Source organism: Erigeron canadensis, chromosome 1 (genome assembly GCF_010389155.1).
Source record: "Erigeron canadensis isolate Cc75 chromosome 1, C_canadensis_v1, whole genome shotgun sequence".
Lineage (NCBI taxonomy): Eukaryota > Viridiplantae > Streptophyta > Magnoliopsida > Asterales > Asteraceae > Erigeron > Erigeron canadensis.
In genome coordinates this window covers 25,314,303-25,340,397 of record NC_057761.1, presented here as the reverse complement: position 1 = coordinate 25,340,397, position 26,095 = coordinate 25,314,303, and the positions used below count along the sequence as shown (strand labels likewise).

At 33.1% G+C, this 26,095-nt stretch overlaps 3 protein-coding genes across 6 annotated transcripts; 2 read left to right on the top strand and 1 right to left on the bottom strand.

The window, feature by feature from the left end:
- The first annotated feature begins 5,299 nt into the window (after positions 1-5,299).
- Positions 5,300-12,321, top strand: LOC122601636 (protein SGT1 homolog B-like). The gene is made up of 10 exons (XM_043774383.1): positions 5,300-5,557; positions 6,746-6,815; positions 7,138-7,262; positions 8,169-8,316; positions 8,542-8,638; positions 9,096-9,161; positions 9,529-9,667; positions 10,540-10,616; positions 10,699-10,803; positions 11,923-12,321. The coding sequence occupies exons 1-10, from the start codon at positions 5,398-5,400 to the stop codon at positions 12,028-12,030; spliced, it is 1,095 nt and encodes a 364-aa protein (XP_043630318.1). The 5' UTR covers positions 5,300-5,397; the 3' UTR covers positions 12,031-12,321.
- Positions 12,322-18,523: 6,202 nt separating this feature from the next.
- Positions 18,524-21,270, top strand: LOC122583879 (trafficking protein particle complex subunit 1). Of its 4 annotated transcripts, none has more exons than XM_043756255.1 (5): positions 18,524-18,849; positions 19,193-19,307; positions 19,405-19,523; positions 20,826-20,881; positions 21,052-21,270. In XM_043756255.1, exons 1-4 carry the CDS (start codon positions 18,608-18,610, stop codon positions 20,875-20,877), a joined length of 528 nt encoding a protein of 175 aa, XP_043612190.1. In that variant the 5' UTR covers positions 18,524-18,607; the 3' UTR covers positions 20,878-20,881; positions 21,052-21,270. The 4 variants fall into 4 exon arrangements, with proteins under 4 accessions (XP_043612190.1, XP_043612205.1, XP_043612197.1 ...); XM_043756270.1 differs by having other exon boundaries at positions 21,016-21,270; XM_043756262.1 differs by having other exon boundaries at positions 20,826-20,886.
- A 1,765-nt stretch (positions 21,271-23,035) lies between these two features.
- LOC122587985 (mechanosensitive ion channel protein 10-like) lies at positions 23,036-25,773 on the bottom strand. Its single transcript, XM_043760135.1, has 7 exons — positions 24,822-25,773; positions 24,638-24,689; positions 24,415-24,538; positions 24,017-24,310; positions 23,728-23,930; positions 23,374-23,422; positions 23,036-23,304 (listed from the first exon to the last, which is right to left on the bottom strand). The coding sequence occupies exons 1-7, from the start codon at positions 25,771-25,773 to the stop codon at positions 23,194-23,196; spliced, it is 1,785 nt and encodes a 594-aa protein (XP_043616070.1). The 3' UTR covers positions 23,036-23,193.
- Positions 25,774-26,095: the final 322 nt, after the last annotated feature.

The window sequence follows — 26,095 nt, the reverse complement described above, 5'->3', positions numbered from 1 at the left end:
AATCCTTACATTTTATATGGAACCAAATAAAGGTAACTAAAGAAACCCCAAAGAATCCGTCGAATCAAGCTTATCATCCGCTGAATCAATATCCACAACAATGTCCACTAAATCATTACTACACACCACCACCACCACAACCGAATCAATATTCTCAACAACAACCATTTACCCCTCAATTTTATACACCACAACCTGCAACTCCCATGTACGATAAAAATCTACAACAAGAATAGGCGATCACTTTGAGAATATATTGTATGCTATAACTTGGTCCGCCCTACCTGAAAATGGTCCGCTCCTAGGCTTGCTTTATTTCGTGTTTCCATAGCATGGATTGGGTTTTGATCCGATTTGATCATGTTCCTTTTAATTTCATAACTTTACATTATCAATTACAAATACATCATCAATTTGAAATAACTCATATATAACCACATGCCATAATTTTGCAAAAAACAACATTCATACCATGATACCAACACCAAAGTTGTGGTTCGAAAAGTATAATTCATCTTTTATATGAATATAATAAAAAATTTTAAATATACAACTTAATTTTTATCACTGAGATTACCCCCATGTTTAAATATACAACTTAATTTATAACCCCCTATGTTTATTCATTTTTATCACTCAGATTACCCAACTCACACTACAAATCGTAATCTCAAGCAAAATGGTATGTTTATTAACTAGATTAAGAACCCGTGTTAACACTATGTTCCTTTAATAGATAGCTAGGTAGATTTTTGTACACTAAAGAGAATCAAAAGCAGCTTGAAGTTCATAGTGGAGTTTCATGATGACATTAGCCTTGCTTGCTAGATAAATCACTCGTTAACATCCTTAATCGATAATGACAATCATTGGTTCTGTAATTTTTTACTGTATTACAATTATGGAACCAATTGCTTTAATTGCTTGTTCGGTAATTATGGGTTAAACAAATAATACCAGTGAATAAGTGATCTATGGTAGATAGTGTAATTTTTTGATTTGCTATAACGAAAATACCTTTGATTTAAAGCAGATAAAGACGAGTCTCGGTTGAAAAATTGTTATTGAAAATCATTATCGAATATTGATCAGTGATTACATTTAGGTTGAATACGTACCAAAATGAGACAATCTCGGCTAAAAAGTTTTATAGAACTAATTATTATACATTATACGATTATTTTTTCAGTAAATCAAAATAATATTCAAGATATTAAGGTTTATATATATTTCTGAAAAAATGAATGGAGCCATATTTTTTCATATTTTTGATTTTTTTAAGTAGTACTAACCTTTCTGAATACTAGTTGTATTTTACAATTATTTTGTTAACCATATGACAAAAATCAACGTCACTATGTTCATAATTTCTGTTTCATTTCTGAACTTTTCTAAAAGTGGAGCCATTTTTCGCAAGCTTTGAAGGAGATCATGCTCATAATTTGTATATGCACTTTCATGCTTCCAAATGACATCTGACGTCATATTTCATAGGCTGAATTTCACTTGTGGAACAATCAAGACCCAATTATTTTAGTTCAACTTTTTATTCTTTTATGCAATGTTTTAACTTCGTTATTCATTGAATGTTTAGTACATAATTGCCTATTGTATATAAATAACTAGACTATTTTCCGCATAATACGCGGGATGAAATTATTAAGTTTTCGTAATAACATAATTATTTTTGTTATATAAATCTAATAATGTTTAGTGGTATAATTTCATAAAGGTTTTAAGTCAATTAGTGTGTTATATATATTTTTTAAATACTTAATTATGTACTTATATATTATTTCACCGATTGATTATACTTTTGATTTAAAGTCACGTGATATATATCTATTATAAACTGATGTAAATTTTAATACAATTCATTTTCTAATTAAGATTCGTTAAAGAACATAATGATTAATCATTTTCCTTTGGGAAGGAATATTTTTGAAAACTAATGATGAGAATATTGAAAACAGTTTGTGTATTAATCGTATGCATTTTTAATCTTATAATTACAGACAAACAATAAATATAAACATGTTTTATTTTTTATAAACTATATCTTAATGAAAATATTTTGTTCACACACATAAAGTTTTAACCATCATAAAATTAATCCTGGTGATATGCAAAGTGGGTTGGTTTATATACATTAGTAATTTTAATTTTAAAATTATCTTAATTTTAATTTTAATATATATTAAACCAATTACAACTCTCAATAATTTTTTTAAGTTAATTAAATCAGATGTCATTAAATATTTACACTTCAATTTACATTTTCTTAACCTTCTTTAAAATAATAAAGAAAGAAAGAAACTAACTTACTCAGTGTAGCCTTTTGCGGGTTTTGAGCCCCAATACCTCAACAGTGTTTGGGAAGGTTAAGATGTAATCAGTCATTACCTCTACCCAAGTAGAGAGACTGCTTCCATTTCTACCTAAATGGTTGAAAAGACCCTCCAACCTTTAAAATAATAATTATATAAAAAAAATTATTACCCAATTAAAAACCTCCCTTTCATTAATATTAGTCATGTTCGTGAGTTCATCTCATAATTTATAAATATTTATAAGAAAATCTAAATAAAAAAATATGTTGTTTAAATTAGATATGTACGTCTACATAATTGATATCCACATAATATAATATATTGTATTGTATAATATTAATAGTTATCGAGCTATAACTATATATTTTCTTTTCTTTTTTTTAAAAGGTGATCTTCGCTTGATATTTCGTGTGGCAATTCGACAATGGAAAGTCTAACATATATTGTTTTAACTGGGTCCGCGCTAGAGAGCTACCTTGAAGTAGAAATGCTTATTTCAAATACCCAATGACGGGTAAACCCCCTACTAATTCGCCTAAAGACAAAACAGTTAATAGGAGTAAACACTGTCATCTCAGAACCTGGGTATATACCCAAGTCAAGCTCTCATAAATGGACTTCCTATGTCCTCCCAAAACTTGAACACAAAATTTTGAATGGATGGTCTTTCAACCATTGAACTAAACTCAAAAACTAACTATATATTTTCTACAAACAGATTTATAGGGATACTCGACAATAACCCAAAAATCATCTAGAGATAAAAGACCAAAGATGTTTTTCTAAATCGATAATAAAGATTGTCGATTAGACGTGGTATAATACTTTTTTTTTGACAAGGTTTAATGTAATTTTAATATTCTGTTTTAGCTTGATGAAATGCAACGTAGGATATATACCATCGCATAAGCCACATCAAGTTTACTCCAAAAAGAAAACTATAATTATTTTAGATGTAACCATGTGAGTTTTAGTTTTTAAATAAGTGTTTGATTTTTAGATGTAAACGTAAATCTCATTGAAAGAAAATATAAATGAGTTAGTATTTAATATATTTAGTAATTTAGTATAGTGAATTTAATGAATAAATCTAAATATGGTAGATGATGTAAGCAAACTAATCTAAGGGTTAGAATCCAACCTTGTTTCTCATCCAATGGTTATGACTTTTTTAAAAATTAATTTAGGTGGCTGTTTTGTATTTATTGGGAGATACGAGCTTGGTACTCGCGTAATGCGGCGACGATGACAACGATAAATGGTGATGGTGGTGGCAGTGTCAAATGATGTAGGCAATTGATGTAGATTTGTTTGATTTAAAAGGGGTAGTAGAGATATTTTATAATAGGGGAGTGATAAATCTATAACAAGTTTTTGTCATCTAAAATAATGTACGATTTATACAGTCGTACACTGTGCTGTATAATATGTACGTTTGTTGTAGATGACAAAAAATTGATATAGATTTATCATTCCCCTTTATAATATAGGAGATGAATGATGTAATTTAATATTAAGGTTTGTGGTGATTTAATTCATTAAGGGTATTTTAGTCAATTTACATGTCTCATTTTTTATAAACTTTCAACATGAAAATATAATTTTTATATAGTAGTATAAAAGTATAGATATATGTACTTAGGCCCCACCATAACAAGTAGATAATGATATTAGTATAATAAACTTTATAGTATAAGAAGTTTTTGGAGGGAATTGGTGCATATACGAACTTTGTTTGAAAACTTTGTAAAACTATGAAGACCGGTGTCTAAGACACCGGTTTTAAGTTTTTAGATGCAAAGTCGATGTCTTAGACACCGGTTTTGGTGGACATGACATATTCCTGAGCAAAGCCGGTGTCTTAGACACCGATCCTCTATAAAAAGGGTGTAAATCGGTATCTGAGAGACCAGCCTTCTGCGTGCATTTTGTTTCCTCGCTGCCAAAACTGGTGTCTTTACCACAAGTTCAATCAGTATATAGTTCAGTGACTTTTTTCTTGTGAAATCAAAAGAAAGACTCGTAAGAAAGAAAAGGGGGCTCGACACGTGGTGAGGACCGGTGTCTTAGGCACCGGTTTTGGCAGCAAGGAAACAAAAACGCAGAAGGCCGGTCTCTCAGATACCGATTTATACCCTTTTTTGTTGTGAAAATAGAGGACCGGTGTCTAAGACACCGACTTTGCTCAGGAATATGCCACGACCAACAAGACCGGTGTCTAAGACACCGGCTTTGCCTCTAAAAACTTAAAAGCAGTGTCTAAGACACCGGTCTTCGTAGTTTTACAAAGTTTTCAAGCAAAGTTCGTATATGCACCAATTCCCTCCAAAAACTTCTTATCCGTACAAAAAATTCATAAATGTTAATATGGATCAGTTTACACAATTTATTTGTGATACCTTCTTAAGGATTACCCATTAAAAAAAGGTTGAAGGGTGCCATATCTTAATGTGGTACACACCTTTCTTTGAGTTTGGAACCAAATAAGATTGTTATTGTTTATTTGATTTTATTGATATATATGTTGAAATTTTTCATCATATAGAATCCTAATCCCGATACTAATATTCAAAACTTAAATTCAACACTAGACTAATACGAGAACAATTCGATACCGATGCTTATTTTTTAAACGAATAACAAAGAAAATCGTTAAAGTATTCCGTACAAAATAACCCATTTATAAAAGGTCATCGCTTAGCTGGTCAATTCAGTTTCAAGAAGTCCTTCACTCGTTAAGCATCCCAAGTTGCTCCTAATCCAAGAAATACTTAACAATCAACCCGCCCATAATCGCAAGAACAAATTACTTAACAATAAACCCCGTTTTTGTAAAGATATGTCCACATTAATTGAGTTAAGCCCAAATTTATTATTGTTTTTAATTTATTATATTGGATATATAGGAATTGGGGCATTGGGCCCCCGTTTTCCCACTTTTGTTTTAAAACCCCAAGTCAAGCAATCTCTCATTTTCTCCACACACACACACACACTTAATTATCATAATCGCCTTATTATTCTAGATACTTCTTCTCTAGAGTCAATCAATCAATTAATCAAATCCATGGCGTCTGATCTGATCACCAAAGCCAAAGAAGCTTTCATTGACGACCACTTCGAACTCGCCGTTGACTTTTACTCTCAGGCCATCGACCTTAACCCTACCAATCCCGACCTCTTCTCCGACCGCGCTCAGGCCAACATCAAACTCCATAACTACACCGGTATATATATATATTTATTTATTTTTATATTACTTTCTGTTTTTCTATATGTATCTTATTTATATGTAATATTTTAATAGTTATTATTATATGATTATGATGAATTGTTAGTATTAGGTTAAGAATTGGAAATATTGATAATATATGTTATTAATAAGTGAAGTTTGTATATATGTAGAGGATGAGTATGTTTGTGGATGATGTGACATTTTTATATTTATTTAATAATTATTAATAATGTTAGGTGGAAAATGTTGCTTATGAAACAATATAGATCCTGATTTATGCTTACTAGATATAGCTAGGTTTAGGACTTATTGGCCGTAAACTCGTAATGTATCGACCGGCTTTAGACTAGCAGTCAAAGTAATGCTGTAACCCAAGAGGTCGCGAGTCTACGTCCTAGCCGGATGTAATAATGTCATTTGACATTTATAGTATGCTGGTATCTTTATCAGCTTTAGTTACTTAATTTTTTTTCTCTTCTTAGAAGATGGGGTGTCGGGGTTGGCGTTGGCTGGTTTGGCGAACTGGCGTCTACCTCCACTCTTTTGGTGTAGTTAAGCATGATGGCCTTGACTTGTGCATGCCAATTTACTTTTATTTTTATTTATCCACCCACCCCCACCCTCTTTTTCCAAGCCTCCGAAAAGGTAACAAAATGGAAAAAGTGGTGGAAATTTGGTTTTGGGTCACAGTGGAACCATATCAGGGGAATCTCGCCGCAACAGTGGTGGAAGGGGTGAATTGATGTAATCAGATACAGATTGGATTTCTTGCGTTATCTTCTTTTGTATAAACACATAGCAGGTCTACGTATGTAGTTATGAAATCCACATAATTAAGCAATATGTTGACAGTGGCTTCTATTTTGGTGTACGAATGATTTAACGATTGTATCACTGCCAGTTTGGCTTCTATGATAAGCAAAGTGTCCTTTTGTCTTGTTGAATTGATTTCATCAAACTTATATCGTCATATGGTTTCTTTCTTTGATATAGTGCAGTATGCTAAGATACCACGAAGTTTAATTAAACTTGTGTAATTTGAAGTGACAAAATCTTTATTCTTATATAATACTTTTATTCATGTGCAAAACCTTTTATGGTCTGGCTCAAGTATGTGATTGTAATTAAATATATGTGGATAATACGTATATTCACTTCTTTTACAATTCTGTTGGAGCAGAAGCTGTTTCTGATGCAAACAAAGCAATTGAGTTGGACCCCACAAATTCAAAGGCGTATCTGCGTAAAGGGTGAGAAACTCTTGTATTAGCTTAGTTTAATCTGTTAAGTCAGTTATCAGTTTTCTGGTGTGTCACCTATTTATCTAGTACCCCAAATGTAGATATTATTTCTCTCTGTAATTACTGTTTTCTTTTTGGAGATTTAGATAACAGTGCATGTGAGCTTTTGAAACTCAGTAGGATGATTATATACCTGTTAGCTTATCATTCTATTTTCGTAATTTTTATAGAGATAATGTTTTATTTAAGTGCAATTGTGTGGTCTGTTTCTTATAAATTCATATTTCAGCTTTTATTTATTAACCATACTTTACCCATTTCTGCTTAACAGCACTGCATGTTTCAATCTTGAAGAATATCAGACTGCTAAAACAGCCTTTGAAGCTGGTGCTTCTTTAGTTCCAGAAGATACAAGATTCAGTGAATGGGTAAAGAAGTGTGACAAGTGCATTGCAGGTATTTAGTTATAGTTCTCCTTGTTATTATACATCAGTGTTACAGTAATACAGTTTTTTTCTTCAGTTTTTTGCTTTTCAGTAGGTCATCTTTTTTGTTGAAGTTGTTACTCTATCTAAATTGATTTCAGTATATAAAGTACCTGTTTGTATATATTCTTTTGGCCAAATGAGGGCAGGACCTTTTTCTAAAATAACAGGTCTATATATCTATACAAAGTGTGTCAGTGAGCATCTAAAGTTTTGCAGATGTATTGAGTTCTGTCGTCATTTAGAGTTTGCTTTGGTCTCTAGATTTAGTGTTTCACCTTTGCTTGTAATTTTTGCATGTCCACTCAATAGTTATTTAACAACTCTAGTCCCCAGCTCATAATCAAAGATACCTGTTTACGTATCGTCGTATCGAAAAAAGAAGAAATCGGGCTGGGTTGAGTGTCAGAATGGGTACATTGGTACAAGTCAGGTTGACTTGTAAAACTTCCTTCATAGAAGCTAAATTGTTTATAGACAGTTTGCCAAATAGATTACTAATTCATATCATTTCAACAGTAGTCAAGCTTTTCATTAAAATGATTTATGAGGTTTTATACATATCCAGTTTACTTTTTGGAGACTTTCATTATGTACAGCGCGTTTCACCTCTTTCTTTATTAGCCGGGTATTAATTTGATTAGATTAAGATAAGGCAATTGACCCATTTATAAGTGTCAAAATTGTTACCTTTCATTTCTGTGCTTTACGTTGAATTTATTTTAGATCCTTGAGTATATTTGGTCATTAGTGAATCAGAGTTTTCTCAATTTGCGATGTTTTTCTATACTTTGTCTGTTAAGATATGTAATGTCTAGCACTAACATTGTGAAGTGTTAAAGCAATGAACTTTGATGATGTTTCGTGTTTGGAACAGAGGAAAATGGTGGGCTGCCAACACAATCACTAAATGCAACTCCCACTGAGGTGGTTGCTAAAACTGATGCAGCTCCAACTGATGCTGAACAAGTTAATAACATATCTAACGAGGTGGCAACCAACACGCCAGCCAAACCAAAATACAGGTCTAACTTAGTGCTTATTGCTAATATATATTTCTGCAAATGGTTCTATGAAGAAAATATTGTCCTCATTTCTTCTTTGGCAAATAGTTTTGTGATTTTTCTGGTAGCATCAAGAGATAGTCAGTTATCATCTATGTAAAGTTATTTAATCGGTATTAATTTTTTTTTTTTTTTTATAGTTTATGTTTGTATATATATTTTATCTAACAAACAATATGTGTGCAGGCATGAGCTCTATCAGAAACCAGAGGAGGCAGTTGTGACCATATTTGCGAAGGGGATACCAGCGGACTGTGTTACAGTTAACTTTGGCGAACAAATAGTATGCTGATATTTCATTTTTTTTTGAACATTTGTGCATTCAACTTGGCTCTCGTTAGAAGGGAACTCTTGAGCCATTTTCTTGAATAGATGAAACGGGTTGTTTACTATCTGTTTTGGGTCAAATGGAATAAAAGAAAATAATTACTCCGCATCAAAAAAGAAAAAATTTGTATGGTCCTGAAAGCGAACTTTAAAAAATTTGGTCCAAACTTTTTTTCTCGGGACAACCCAAGTGACCCGACCTGACCCTACCTTGAACTGGTAGAAAAGGTGATCTGGTTTGGCTCATATGTAACCAGTTGCTTGTTGACATGTCAGACTGTCTTGGTTTTATAGGATTTCATGTCAATCACTTCTGCGGCTCTGTTGTTTTTTTCTTTCTTTTAACGGAGTTCATGGTTATTTCATTAAGCGAATCTTGTTGACATGTCAAACTATCCTGTTTTTGATTTCAGCTAAGTGTGACGATTGAATTGCCTGGAGAAGAGGCATATGTTTTTCAAACTCGTTTGTTTGGAAAGGTGATGTACTTCTGCCTGTAACTTCTAAATTACTAAATTAGCTGCTTTTCTTAACTAAAACACCCTGGGCAGTTTTGGTAGTGTGCGCACTAATATATTACAATGTAAATTGATGGGTATGTAAATTATCATAGTGGGAAGAATTACTATGTTTAATTGATTGAGGGATTATATGGTCTGATAATAAATCTTAGTTGGCAGCACAATTTTATGTTTGTGGCAATCTTTCTTGACATGATAATTAGGTTCTCAGTTCTCACATTAATTGTGAAATGGAATCTGTTATTTGTCTTGAGTTCATTAACATAGTTTGTAAGGGTGCAATCCTCTATATTAACATCTCACATTATTTAGTTTTGATTAACAGATAATCCCCGCAAAGTGCAGATTTGTTGTTCTTTCAACCAAGATAGAAATACGCCTTGCAAAAGCTGAACCAATACACTGGACATCTCTTGAATTTAGCAACAACAATTTGGTTGTGCGAAGCAGCAATGCCCCATCAGGTTAGTAAATTATGCTTAGCAAAAAGTCATCCTTGCAGGTTACAACTGATTGGGTCTGTGGTCGAATTGCAAACTTTTATTATTCATCTATGTAGATTATGTATAATTAATCTGTCTTTTATGTGGTTACATAATTGTATATTGTATATAACAATTATAATTATTTTATATAAGTAAGTGATTTATGATTTTATATCGATGTCAACCCACTTTGTGCAACTTCAATCTGTTTGACCCCAGTTTCTAGTTATCTTTTACTTTTATCCATTTGACCCATTAGAGATAAAGCATAACTAACTCAACTCATAAGTTGCTATGTATAATATATACATTACGTTTTTACCATTGAATGGTACTACTTAGTACTTATCTCTCTACTCAAAGTTTGCTCTTTTGTTTTTAGTCTGAAGAAGCGGCACGTTTCACATTTCTCTATGTTCTTCACAAAAGATGTCTCTTTGTAGTTTGTCGGCTGTGCAATATAGTAAATATTTAAAATCTTTCAACAATGACAAAATTGAGGAATCATGGAAACCAAAATTACTGCCGTTATTATTATGTGAAGGGAGGTAAATTGCCAAGAAAGGGACAGTTTATATACGTAGCCAATTAAGGGGTATTTACGCCAAAGAAATGACTTGTATAGTTATATGTGAGTTTCAAGCCAATTAAGGGTTTAGAAGGTGTTCAAATGTAACTCCAATTTGTGTTATGGAATTTATTTCACCCCTTTATTGTCGAAACAATAATAGTTCCCTTTCTTGGCAATTTACCCTAAAAATGATGTTTCTTTGACACTCTAAAGAATGTGTATTCTAATCAGATAGATGATCTCATCATAAGATGCTAATTAAATGTTTCCACAATAACAGGTAATCAAAGACCTATGTACCCTTCATCGAGAAAAACAAAAGACTGGGATAAGCTTGAAGCTCAAGTGAAAAAGGAGGTATTCCTTTTGATCTACCCTTTATCGAGAAACCCAGTGTTTTATTTAGACTCCGAGACTAATTGACAATTTTCAATTTCAGGAAAAAGATGAAAAGCTTGACGGCGATGCAGCTTTAAACAAATTTTTCCGTGATATCTATTCAGATGCAGATGAGGAAACAAGAAGGGCCATGAAAAAATCTTTTGTAAGATCATTCTCTTCCCATTCTATATCTTCTAATGATGTTAAGGGGGTATATGGATATGCTTTGGGAACTGGTTATTCGATAGTTGCTACTTGAAAGCAATCAATCTAAATGTTTGGGAAAACGTATTTATTTCTTATTATCTGTCAAGTAATCATTTTTGGATAATCTTATTTGTATGAGTTGCTAGGAAAATCGGTTTATTTAAACAATCAAAGGGTATGTAAAGTTGTTTGTTCACCCATCTTTGGCCCAGTTTCTGTTTAGGTATCCATTACAAGAACCATGAAACCCATCAAAACAAAGACGTGTCTATAAGTTTTGACCATGCTGATTCTTTTGTTTTTTCAAGATTTTCTTCGAAACTTATTAAGGTAATCACCCGAGGTCATATTTTTTGAACTTTGGGCACAAATAAGCTGTGGTTGTCCAAACCAAACCAGACGGAAGTTAAATATTTTTTATTAGCCCACATCTTTTACCTTATTTGAGGAATTATTATTCCTCCTCTCCCAAACACACACAAGTATTGGAAAGATTCTAATATAAAACCCATCCTTATTTCTGTCCTCCATGGACCTGGATGGTAAATAGATTTTGGATTCACAGGATCTGTGTTTAACGTATTTTGGTGAACTACACCAAAGGGTTTACCGTCGCCTGGACTTGATCAAATATCCATAATCGCCTGTTCTAATAGACCAATGGAACATTAAATCATTTGTAATCACCAAATTGCAAGTCGTTGATTATAAAGATAAATAAATTAATACCACAGGGCCTGCTAAAAAGTATCTGTATTATTACCATACCTGAGTATGTCATTTTGGCCATATCTTTATGAGATTGTCTTCTTTGTTTTACTTAAATTGTTTTTTTATTTGAACCAGAACCTATATATGTGTGTATGTAGAGTTTTTTAAGAATAAATAGTTGATATTTTTTTATAACTTCAAATAGCAGAAGTACATTCACCTGTCATCTCCTGCAGCTTCTTATCTGATTCTGGTTAATTAATATTGCACAATCGATTTTAAATTGCATATCCAGACCCTTTAACCAGGAAAAAGAATAAACTGGATCTTCACAATCGTATGTTTTTCTCCGTTTTACCTGCAGGTGGAGTCGAATGGAACAGTGCTGTCAACAAATTGGAAAGAAGTGGGATCAAAGCAAGTGGAAGGAACTGCTCCAGATGGCATGGAACTTAGGAAATGGGAATATTAAGGTTCTGGTCAAAGATTTGTGTGACATACCCTTAGCCTTGTTGCTTAATGCCTTTTTTTTGGGTTTAAATGTTGGGTCTTTTGTTTATTGGCCTGGCTGGCCATGTTTTGAAGTTGTCTATAGTCTTTTGCATGAAGCCAAACTGAAATACCTAGTTATTCATTTTCCCTCTACTAGTATCTTGTGTTCGTACAGTGCGAGTTTCGTAACCTAAGACTGAAGTTGTGTTATTGTTTATGTTCGTAAACTATTCTGATCCATATTTTGGTAATGGTATTTCTGTTTCAGTCATTGCTTATGAAATGACAAAACGTAAGCATAGATTTTTCTTTGTTAAATTGCATAGATGATAGTCTGCTGTGACACTGGTCCCGAAAATTACCAAAACATGGCAGCGGTCTCGTATAAGACGGGATCGAGATAATCCCGCAACCTTTGAGATTTTCCGATACCGTCCCAATCCTGAAATCACCAATGATTACCGGGCCTGATCCTGAATGAGATACGGTATCACTTTTAGGTACCCTTGTTGGGACGGGATCTTTTCTCATCCTGATAAATAGTTAACTAGTCAAAGTAAAAAATCTATATATCATGGTGTTTACTAAATATCAATTTAAATGGTTTATCAAGCTAAGCTACATGGGTTCGTGTTCTCAAATAGTTGGTAAGTAAGAATCTAATGTTCATATAGATTGTGGGTTTTAATATATTAATAGTGTACGAGGGAAGTGTACGGGGAGGTTGAGATATAAACAGTCTTATCTCTATCTATCTAAATGCTATGAGTAGAAAATAATATCTAGCCGTTATATGGGATGAGATTTAAGACAAGAGTATTAACCCACTTGATCAAATCATGTTACCTAGTTCTAGTCCTCAAATTACTAGTATTAATTAAGGCGCCTGGTATCCCGACTATATTTTTGGTAACCCGACCAGACTATTAATGACAGGGGGCCGCTTTTACTCTACCAGATTTATCATTACAGACAAGGAGACCCACACTATTTTAGAGCGATATGGTCGAGATACCAAAAATGTTGGTCGGGATACACGGGGCGTTAATTAATCAGTAAGAATTAAGCCATTAAATATAGAAAGAAAAAGCATGATTATCTTTGACTTTGTTTTGGTACTTGCCTACTAAATAAACTTATCCAATGTCTGTAACAGTGTAACCTACTAACCTACCATTTGTCAGGTATTATTGCCTCGTTCTTTCGTAGAAAGTGACCTACTAACCTACCATTTGTCAGGTATTATTGCTCCGTTCTTTCGTAGAAAGTGATTAGTAGTTTTAATCAGCCGTGTTAAAATTATATCTTAGTTTTGGTCATTAATGTGTAGGTGAATATGACGTGTAACAATAAACTGTTGATAAACTGAAGCAATGTCTTTTAGCCTTGATGATACTTTTATCATTGTGGATAACCAAATGACGTCTGGCAGACGTTATGAACTAGTCGGGGTGATTGTTATGATTTTAAGATCTGTGGTAACTTAGAGCATTGGGTATGGGGTCGGGTTGGGTCGGCGTCCAATGCTGAACCACACCCTATCCGGTGCCACCTTGTAAAAAAGAGTATCAAATTATGACAATGGGTTTTATTACTTTTTATATGTAGTAAAATCCATAATTAGACGAAAAAGTGTTTGTAGTCAAATGGAAGAGCTAGAGAGGGTAAATAATAGACACATTTAAGAGATTTTGTTCAAAAGTATACATTTGGAAATCAAATTTGAAACAAGCATACTTTTGGAAACAAATGCAAAAGAAGGGGAAATTCTCTATCAATCTCAGTGACACATGAACGAAGAACCAATTGACCAAATTAATAATTCTTAGTTTGACGAGACTAACTCTAATTAACCAAAGAAAACCTTGAATGACTTTTGATGAAATAGACAGGTTAACAACCAGTGATCCTGACTCAACTTCAAGAGTATGATGTTGTCTAATTTTATGACATTAGTAGCTTTTTGAAGCAGCATTATACTGATAAACCCGTAAATCATTTGGGCGGGGAACATAATATGGGTCCTTACGAATATGACGCTATGACACAACTTACAAAAGATCTGGCATCTTGCACCAACCTTCCAGGAAATCTTTTTACGTCCTTATGGATGCTAATGTCCGAGTCAAAACTCCAAAACAAGTTCAGCAAACCTATGATGTGGATTGGGATATATATCACTATAGCTTCCCTTTTTTGTATCTTAACAATGGTGGTGGGTGACCTATTACATGGTTTGAAAAACAGAAAACTTTGGTTCCCATGTAAATATTTCACGTTGAATGCTGCTTCTCTCGCTGTGATCGCTGTTGCAATGAAGTTACCCATGGATTTAAAAAATTACATGCCAAATGATGTGGACCAGGCCGCAAAGCTTGGAAGTATGGCTTTTATGTTCACCATGATGGCCAACTTATTACTACCTTCTTTAGCGTCCATGAGCAGCAAAGAACTTGTTACAAATTTATATCATAGCATTGGGTATTCTGGTAATCACCTTGAATTGGTTGTGAATGTGTGCATTCAAATAGAAACCGGTGTAGTTTCAAATAACGATGGTGATTATTTTAGCATTTTAACATTTCATAACTGGTTGATAGCAATCATTTATGTTGCTATGTTACTCTTGTTGCTTATAATATACACATGTTCGACTTTAACGATTCTTAAATCCAAACAACTATTAGAATCAAAATACCGAAGAGGTCAAGAAACAGCTTTGAAGGACCTAGAGTTGCAACAACCAGGAAGATCAACTGTGGAGAAGCTAAAGCAACATGTGAACAACCATTGGATCATGGCAGGAACTAGCAGCCCTCAATTCATGACAGTGTGCTCCGCAACAACTTCTGCTGCTGGAGTAATATGTGTTTCAAGCATTATCATACATATTATTATTATGCATTTCACTAGACTGTATATGAATTATTATGGGTCGGATTATAAGTGGTCAGTTTTATTGATTCACATAACACACAATTTATCGGTGTATTATTGGGTACAATTGCCCCTCTTTCTAGATGTTTTGCTTCCTTAAGCTTTAAGCTGTCTATAAAATGGACATGAACCAGATTAAGGTCTTCAGAGTAGAGAGATATTGTACTGAGAAGTTATGTGATTGGAAACAAAGAACTATACCATTCAAAGTCGGTAATCGCAAATGCAAGTTTATTATGCAGAATCTAAAGGTCCAAATACTCAGCCTTTGTGTCGGAGTTCAGAAGACAGTTGTGGTAACTTGCAAGATGGCAGCGATCATTCCAGTTTTTGTTGTAATGTGCGTCTTCTATTGCTTCAATTACTGCTTGAAGGTCATGGCTAGTTCATTGGTATCCATAGAAAATCCTGAACAACTTGAACAAAACAAAGATCTAAGCCAGTATGTTTTGCAACTTCAAGATGATGTTGAGCTTGCTGATACAACACTGAAAGCCATGTCAAAATCTGTGAACCACGTGATTCAAAAGGCCGAAAAGCAACAACCTACCGATCTAATGAAGCTTCTAAAAGGATCTAGTGGTGGTTTTGAAGGAGTTATGTATGACATGTATCAAGTTCCACCTTCACTTGCAGATAAATATCTAGATTGTTGGAGCTTAACGGGATAACTCTAACTACTATTGCCATTTCTCTTCCTAACATCCAAAAAGATATAGTTGATAAGTTGCTGAGCAGTGTGAGTGAAGGTCTTGCATATGTCACACTAGTTGAAGAAAGACTCAATTCTACTGATGATTATATAAACATTCAAAAGGCGTCTAAATTATTGTGGCTAGAAGTTGAAGTGTACAACAAATGGTTAGGAAACAACTTGCAAAACACTCCTACTCAAGTAAATTCAGTAGAACAAATCCTTCAATGGTTCACAGATACTGCTAAAAACCTAATCATTCAGATGAAAAATACAGATATTGATGTACCAAACGATGAATCAATCTACAAGTCTGTTTGGATCACCCAAGCAATCTTACTTTCCTACTACGCCAACAATGACGAGGTAAAGCCAAGAGGAACTATATATTCACAAGAATGGCATGATTATATCAAATGTTCCATTCCTTAAAAACCATTTATGTTGTTTGAGTAGTAATAAGGTATGTTTATATAAGACATATGAGTATTTCTTTTCATTTTGCTTTTCCTTCCTGCATTAATTTTCATTTCCTTCGGCACTTGAATTAACCCTTTAAGAACTAAAAAAAATTGAACTAATAGCTATTGAAAAGCTTACAAAAAGTCAGACAAGTTTATAAATCGACTTACTTAAGTCAAAAAACTGTTTGACGACCACTAACAAATACGAGTAACACCCAATGTTGTTTCAAAGAGAACATCGAAGCTAAAGTACATGCATACATTTTAGCGATGGCATGACAACGTACAAAAGTTGAACAAACAAGATTGGAGCTGCTCTTGATTAGGGGACCCCCAAGAAATGGCAAGTCCATATTTCTTTCATTCTTTGGGTGGCTGTTTTAGCCTCTCGGGTTTTTGAATATGGGAGAAAGCAATGGGGGTGGACCATTTTACATTACCGCATACAAGGGCATCCATAATGGCATTAACCTATCAATGACTTTTTATTATTTTCATACCATCAATTTATAATATTAAATTAAGAATGTTAGATAAAGTCATATTAATATAATGTATTTATAGGTTGATGTGAGTGTGTTTGAAAAAAGTCTTTTATTAAATAGGTTAAGGTTTGTCAACCTTTTGATGAAAAAAGCTATCTTTCCCAATGGTAAAAAGCTTTTTAATGACTTATTAGCATAAAAAAAACTTTTGATCAACCCATCATTGTGGATGCTCTAATGATGAAAAAAATGGGTCTATCATTTAAAATATAGATTAAATTATTTTAATATGAAATAAGAAAAACTGAGAAAAAAGTATGATTATATATATTTATACTATTTTGTAAAGCAAATAAGGTTTCAACTTTCAACTTTCAATTTCAACAATGTACACATGATAATGCATGATTTACCATAAATCAATGTCCCACAACTTTCAACTTTCATTCCATCTCTCTCCTCAAATTTCAAACACTCATTTTTTCTCTCTGTTGCATAAATCATTTTATTCCTCTAATTCATCAAAATCTTTTATCTCAAAAACCATACATCGATAAATTATACTCCCTCCGTCCCACTAAAAGTGTCACATTTTGAATATTCAAAGTCTTGATTTGTTAACTTTGACCTTATATGTTTTTTTCCGTGTTATATAACTTTTGATGAAATTTATACCAAATAAAAATATATCTAAAACTAAATCAAAACATATAACTTTCATCAATTATTATATAATACAAACAAAAATAATTAAGGTCAAAGTTGATAAATAAAGACTTTGAATATTCAAAAGAAGACACTTCTAATGGGACGGAGGGAGTAAAAATTATATAGGTGTTCTTAAAACTTTATGCTCTTTCATTAGAGAGGTTATTCGATATACTTTTGACAAAATTTTAAATTCGAGATGGAGCCTGTACGGCTAAGGGCGGGGCCCGTTCGGTAGATCAACTCATCATCGCCACCGCCATGACATCACCACCCTACCATCACCTTCCTCACCGTCGCAACGCGCGGATACCTTTTTCTCCTTTTTTTAAACAAATGATTGAATTAATTAAGTGATTAAATCGATAAAAATATACCTATATTAATTAAGTCAATCTTGTTTTTTTTATTTTTAATATATATTAAAACAAAATTCTTAATTTTAAATTGAAAAAGTAATGACCATTGATTGAATTTCATCTTTTATTCTCTACCATTAGATCATTTAGATGACATTATCATTAACTAAAGAATTAATCAATAACACATTTGGTACTCATAGTTTTATAAAAATAAATGTGTCTTATAAAGTCTTTTATATTTATTTATTTTAGTATAATAATGATACTTCGTAGTATTTAATGTATATAACTTATATTTATTTATTTTTTATATTGTTATGTTTATAAAGTTTTATATATATTTGTATTTTTAATTTGGTGTAAATTATATGAGTATTAAACAAAATTTTCATTTAGAATGAGTTGATACAAATATTACATAATTTTTTTTTAATGTGATTTCATAAATAAATAACACATTTGATGCTTCTAATATTTATAAGTAAAAGTCATGTGGTTATAACTTAATGTTAATAATGATATGTATTTAATATCTTATAACTAACATAATGGTCAACTTAGGATCTCAGACGGAACTAAAGAGTTTTTGAGCATCTACCTCTTTTTTTACACACTTATTGAAATATACGTGTTTCATGCATATTTTTTTAGTTTTATGGCTAACAACATTATTTGTTAACATTTTTCAATGACAAAAAACATGATATTATTATTGTTGTTCAAAAATTTATAAATATTTATTTAGATTTAATCGTTTTTATACATTAAAAGAACTTTTAATGTAAAAACAATGTACAAATCCCGCTTAGCTCCTGTTTTTTTACTCATACTTCCCTAAAACACCCCTCCCCCTCCCTCGATCTATCCTCTACTCATCCATCAATCAATCGGATCAAAATAAAAAGAAATGCAGTTTTTCGGAGGTTCAGACATAAGCCCAGCATCACCGGCGGTACCACCGTCCACCACCACCGGAGGACCAGGAAACAATGCAAACATGATTTACATCTTCAACAGAAACGGTGTCTGTCTGCTTTACAGAGAATGGAATCGCCCACTCCGTACTCTCGATTCCAATCAAGATCATAAACTCATGTTTGGTCTCCTTTTCTCTCTTAAATCCCTCACTGCCAAAATGGATCCTTCCAGGTATTAATTTTTTTTTATAAAAAAAAACCCAATTATTAGAATATACTCTCTTCATAGTATCTTAGATTGACTTTCAAAGTCTTTTTCTTTTAAACTTTGACCGCAATTATTTTTTGTTGTGTCATGTAACATTTGATATAAAATAAATGAATGGATTAGGTTTTTTATTTAGTTTTCAAATGATATAAGTTTCACCAACTATTATAAGATACATACAACCATATTTACGGTCAAAGTTTAACGAAAAAGACTTTGAAAGTCAAACTAAGACACTTACGGTCAAAGTTAAAATTGGACGGAGGAGTACTATATTATTTATATCTATTGTTTTTGGTTTTGATAGTGGGGATAAAGGGAATCTTGGAGTGCCTCAATTACCTGGACAAGGTTGTTCTTTTCATAGTTTTCGTACTAATACTTATAAGTTAAGTTTCATGGAGAGTCCTTCTGGAATTAAGGTTTGGTGACTGACTTGTTACGTTTTTTTTATTTCGATTTTTTGGGTTTTTTTTTTTTTGTTATGTTGATTTTGGTGTATTGTTTGTTGTAATGCAGATTATACTTGTTACGCATCCTAAGACTAGTGATTTAAGAGAGTCTTTGAAATATATTTACAATTTGTATGTTGAGTATGTTGTCAAGAATCCGCTTTACTCTCCCGGAAGCCCAATCAGGTCTGCCCCTCTGTTTGCTCTTGCACACTTTTTAAAGTTTTAATTTCTATGTGTGCTTCTGAATGCTATAAATCTGTAAATATAGACTTTTGATTTATCTAAGTTACTTTCTTTTGAGAAAGTATTGAACTTGGTGGATGTAACCATAATGTCATTAACGAATCAATGTAAATCTTTTGCTAGATCATTAAAATGAGGCTCTGCTCTGCATAATGTTTAAAGTCCGCCAATACTATCACATCAGTTTGATTAGTTAAACATTACGGAGCTTTATATCATCGTTGTCGTGAATAGTTAGTTCGTCTTCAATCGAACTTAGGTCATTAAACATTTGGGACAATGGGAACATCCACTTGTAGGAAGATAGAAATCGTCTTAATGTGAACTATGTGAAAATGCCAAGTATATGAAGCATCCTAAGAAACTAGCCAGAACTACTTATATGGTATCCTTTCTTCTCAAAACAGACTGATATGAAGCATAAAGGGTTATTATTATGGAAATTACAACCCTTTTATGAGAACACGTGAATGATAAAGAGACAGAGAAAATAGCCTATACAAATTTATTTTGTATAGCTGCATTAAATGTATGTATTTATACATGTTTATCACATGCAAGTATATGAAATATGGCGTTATACTCACAGATGGACTCAAATGTATTTAAACATTTGCTTTAATGCTTCAATCCCCAATTTTGAGACCTGTTTTTACAGAGAATGAGATTCGACTATAATATATCTAGAATCTCACTGTAGTCTAGATAGATATAACCATAGTACTAGCAAAGAATTAAAATAGAAATCAAAGATGAAATATGGAAATACACTCACAATTGATGAGAGCAAATTAAGTAATTGAAGCAACAAATTAAGAAATTATTCCCTCATGGGTGCAGGAATAAGCCACTGGTACACCAAAATCCAAATAACCCCCAAACAAACACATAGATGGCTGAGCGAACAAGTCACCAATATCATTGAGCACATTAAGTATATTGTACAAACAGTATCTGGGTTTTAAGATATACTACATTTGCACCAGTTAAGTCTTTGGTGGCTACATGATAAATTTGGAATTGAGAAAGGTACGTGAAGCTTTAAATTAACAACTGAAACCTTTGGCTTATACTGCATGCGTATGGGCTAAGAGAGAGAGGTTGTGACTTTTGTAGATTCGTTGAAACATTAGTAAATGACTAAATGAGTAAATGGTTTGACTAATATATATTTTGAGTAACACTTGTATCAGGATCTTATTTTACAGTCTTAATAATAATGTGATGTTTTTGCTTATGCAGAAGTGAGTTATTTAATACAACTCTTGACCAATATGTGCGAGGCCTCGGATAATATGGTAAGGTATTTCTTCCCCACTTGAGTTAGTCTCTTACAGCGAACAATTTTTTATTCTATTTTAAACATTCCCCTTCTGACTCATTACAACCCCCCCCCCCCCCCCCCCCCCCCCCCCCTCTGGCATTCTCAAAGTCACATGATATGTGATTGCTTGATTAATCTGAACAGTCTACTACATCAATCCAATCGGGAGCAGGTTTCTTTTCTGAAGCTTTTGATATACATGGTTGACATGCAGATCTCGTAAGCTGCTTCTGTGATGTTATTGTGTGCACGACTGATTATAAATCTTCTGATTGTAAGCATAAGAGATCATTATGATTTGTTAAAGTGACTGCTTCTATATATTGTATGAGTATTAGTCCCACATTTCTTCTTTCCGTTTGATAAATGGTCTCGCAAGAAATTTCCATATGATGCATCAAGTATTGACATCAACGATGTGGCATATAATCAATTGCGCATGTAGCCTTTACCTTTTCTGAAATGAGTTTATAGCTTAATGAAGAGCGCTGTTCGTGTATATCTTAGGAGTTAATGTTTAGGCCACATGGATGTCGAAAAGAATGTGAATACATGAAACTAGTTTGCAAAGTTTATTCTGCAACATCTTGGTAGGCTATAGTCTTAATGCCCACTGGTTCATTCATTTAGGCCAGCTACTTGCGCTGTCCCAGACATTCAGACATGATGTCTGGTTCTCTAGATGGGCACACCATTAATCACTACTCGTTTCTTGTCATCTTGTTAGCAGTTCGGTGCTTATTTGTGATTGAGGTGTTCCTGTCAGCTGGTCTAGGCATTGATTAGCCCTAAATCTGGGCAAAAATTGACCTATACTAACTCACTCCTGATGGGATCATCTCATTGGAGAACACAGGCAGGAATGTGTTGCAATGTAATCGTGCAAAGCAAGGAACTTTTTAGTGCTTATGTTAATGAATGTAATTTTGTGACAAATATAATGACAATATAAGAGGCCTGCTTTTGACTAAACTAAAACATAGCAGAATGAAAGGGTAAAGATTGTGCCAGTGCCAGTGCCAGTGCCACCAGACATGGAGGACGGCATCCACAGATATCTGATTTTTACCTATACAGCAAAACCCACTGGTTATAAAGGTGTGGAATAGCTTAAGCCTCTTGTAGCTGAGAATTTAAGTTGCCCTATAACAACAAATCTTTTGTTCTTCTGTTGCAACGGCACAACTTTATTAGGATTTAGTATACATGTATGAATGTACATGTGTAACTAACTTTATAAATGTTCTATGTAATTTGTTTTTTATCCGATTCGTGTACGCTTGATTTTTGTTAAATTAAACCCTTAATTTGTGTCTCAAAATGTAAGAAAATATGCACATTGTTAAATTAAACCCTTAATTTGTGTCTCAAAATGTAAGAAAATATGCACAAATGCGTAATAAACTAAGCATCTAGAAGTGTAAGTAACTTTTATATTTTTTCTATTCTGTGAATGTAACTTTTATTTGGTTCATTGTATGTAACTAACCCGTTAAATTTGAATGATTAATATAAAATTTTTTCGTTGACCAATCAAAAACTTTTACGTGGCAACTCGTATGGTGCACCACGTATACACTTTTACATTAATCGTTCAATTTAGCGGGTTAGTTACATACAATGAACCAAATGAAAGTTACATTCATACAATAGAAAAAGTGTAAAAGTTACTTACACCTCTAGATACTAAACCCCAAAATGTTCATTGTACATGACAATAACCGGATTCGGCTCGTGCATTACATGCGTTGGACGAAATACTTACGATAAACAGATTTAAGTTGGTTACACACAAAGTACTAAACCTTTTTTATTAATTATATTTGGAGGGAATTTGGGAGTGCATAAAGCAAGTGTTTATTGCATCTTTTGGGAAAAATTGAATAGTAGTTTGGGTACCAACGGTTTTGGCTTATTTCAGAACTAAAAAAAGCAATAATCACGGTTGAACTGAATTTGATTTGTTAGTTTCTATCTTCAGAAAAAGGATGATCTACAGAACTAATAATAATCAAAAAATCATTTATAGTTGATTGATAGTCATGCCAAATCATAAAATTAGACATACCAAGATAAAGCTGATCTCTGATTCCTTTGTTTTTACAGCTTAAATTCGCAGGATCATCAATTTATTTAATCATGCAAAAAAAAAGGGAAATACTAATTGTGATTACCATTGAAATCAATAAATGAGGAATAATTAAGAATCATGACTGGATTTGATCATTTGATCAGGATTCACTAAAAAAGTAGTTGCCAATGGTGATGCAGACGCAACCTATGTAGCTAACTAGAAGTTGTTGGGGGAAGAATATGATACTTGATTCCAAGTTGTTGGAAGATGTTCTTCAGCTCCAGCACCAGGTTTGATCTTCTTTCGCTTTTCTCTTCATAATCCTGAAAGTTAATCGTATGAGTTACGTACAGTCTCATTTTCATCTTGTTCATATCTTCAATCTCCCTAACCTGAACACTGTGCTCTGGTCGCCATAACTGAGGCTTGCTATCTATGTAACTGAGAGGAAATAAAACCACACTGTTATTATATCGAGCATAATATTATACCTAAATCAAGCTATTCAGATCATTCAGAAGAAATAGTAACTGTCGATAACAAGCAAAGTTAAGTTTAAATCGTGCTTTCATTATTATCCCTCAAAACATCTACCTTCACTCCATGTAGAATTACATACATACATATGGGTATCTAGTCCTGATAAATGGCAGCACAGTTTAAGTTTGTGTTGAAGTAAGAGACTAGCAGATTTTGAATGTAAGCAAGATTAACGGGAGATAGAGATGTAGAATAAGCTGACATACGTTTTAATTTTAGCTTTTAGAGCTGAAATGTTTTCAACTGAAGTAGAAATATCTAAATCAAACTCTACGGTATCCATCATCTCTGGACTTCGATTAAAGTTGCTGATGCATTTTGTAGCTAATATTGAATTTGGATAGTACATTTTCTCCTTGTCATATCTCAGGAAGACGGTAGTCAAAATGCTCACTTCTTCTACAACAACCTATAGGTTAATATTCACTTGAACAAACTTGGCATTGTATTAAACCTAAATTGTTTTAGGTAGATTAGGTCCACTGAGTTACCTACCTGGATACCATCAATGACACAACGATCACCAACGTCAAATGGGTGTTTCACAAATACGAATATCATGGCCTCAAATGTTGACTTAGCAGAGCTCCCAAATGTGAAAACAGCAAGTAAGAACTGAGATGAAATGAAAAGCAACACTTCTGTTGAAACAATACCCATGAGTATTACCCAAAGGATTATGAGTACTACTACCAAAAGCCCAGTTATAAACTTGTTTAATATATTTATGGCTTCTTTTATGTCATTTAGAGAATGCTGCAACAATTTGTTCTTCAGATAGATGCTCACCTGAAAACCACGAGTCCAAGAAGAAATTTCAAGGGAATAGAATAATTTTGACATCAAAATCTGATAATCTTAAATTGATGGTGAAAGTTTGACAGTGTAAGTACCACCCAATTAAGAACAGATTTCTTATTGATCCTTCCCCTTTCCACTGCTCCTCCAATCAATGAAAGCACCATATCTGCCTCCTCTTTGTTCATAAAACGCAAAAGATCTTCCTCTTCGATGTAACTAGCGTATATGAAAATGAAAAAATAAAATAAATAAATGATAAGATGCATCAAAAATACTGGCCTGAAATTTCAAAAACAGAATTTAGACCAATCTTACTTGTACTCGGGTTTAGCTACATTTCTAAATATAAGATCAGCGGCAGCTTTAGCTTCCCATTCAGAGGTAATATTTCTGTTTTTTTAGTCATCTGGATTTATCAAATTTTGACTTTCATAAAGTGCCTTTCTGTTGTTTTGCACATTAACAAAGGTTGATATGCTGCAGCCTACTAAGTCAGAACTTTGAATCATTTCTGAAAGCTCCATCAATGATTTCCCTGAAAGGTTTTGAAGTATGTATCGATGGAATATATTTTCCTGAATCCTATCAAAGAATCTTTTCAAATAAAATGAAGAATATAAGAACTTCAAAACCATAGTTCTGAGTATCGATGCAATCCCCCTTGTGATATCATTTAGAACCTTGTCTGTGTCACTTGATCTACTGACACCTCGGTTGATCAAGAGCACCCATGTTAGTAGAATCAAGCCTAACCAGATAAAAACCCAAAAGCTCTTATACGCAGAATGAACCAAATACATAACTTTATTATTGGGGAATTTCTTTTCAATCAAGAAAACTACGATATTCATCAACCACTCTGAAAATAAACGGCCACAGAAAATTGCCAATCCCAAACCACACCATTTCCATAATTTTAAATTCCAAATCTCTTTCTTTTCAAGTTTACTGACATTTACACTTAGAATTAAAACTGATGTAATGCAAACAAATAAACAGAACTCGATAATTACCAGAACCTTGATTTTCTTTAGTCTATATCGTAAAGGATAATGAACAATCTCATCCTTTTCTTTACCTATTGATGCCATTAAAGGGGTTGTAGGTTTTACAGGAGAGACGGCTCTCAGATTTTCTATCATTATTAATGGAGAACCAGATACACTTACTCTATCAATATTCCCGGTCTCACTATTGCTAGAAATTTCTGGTTCATTGATGCTAGATTTTGTCTTCAGCTGGCTACTACTGTCGTCCTCAATCTGTAACTGTGACGTAGTAGTAATTCGATTAGTCTCTGCTATATCTGTAACTGCGGCTACATTTTTTCTTGATCTCAGACCTGAATCATGCAAATGAACATCCTCTGTATTTGGGTAATTGCCAGAAACAGAGTTTTTGCCGTCAGCACCAGGAATCTCCACTATGACTTCATCACTATCCAACTTCATTTCCGTGAAAAAAATTCTTTCCTTTATTGGAATCTCCGTATTAGTTAATACGAAACACAATTGTGAATCTAAAAGTCCACGATTCAAGTTGTTTCCTGTCTGGTGGACTGGTGCTGTGAGCAGTTAATTAGTTGCATATGAACATGATTTAAATAAGACTAAATTGCATGGACGGCCCTAACTTTTAATATTTGTTTCTATTGGGTTTTATAGATAGTCAAATGTTTGATCTTTTTTAATACTGCCGTTAGTTTGAATCCATTAGCCTCATCATGTGCCCACCATGTGAGGGCAAAAATGTCTTCTTCTTACTAGTGACATT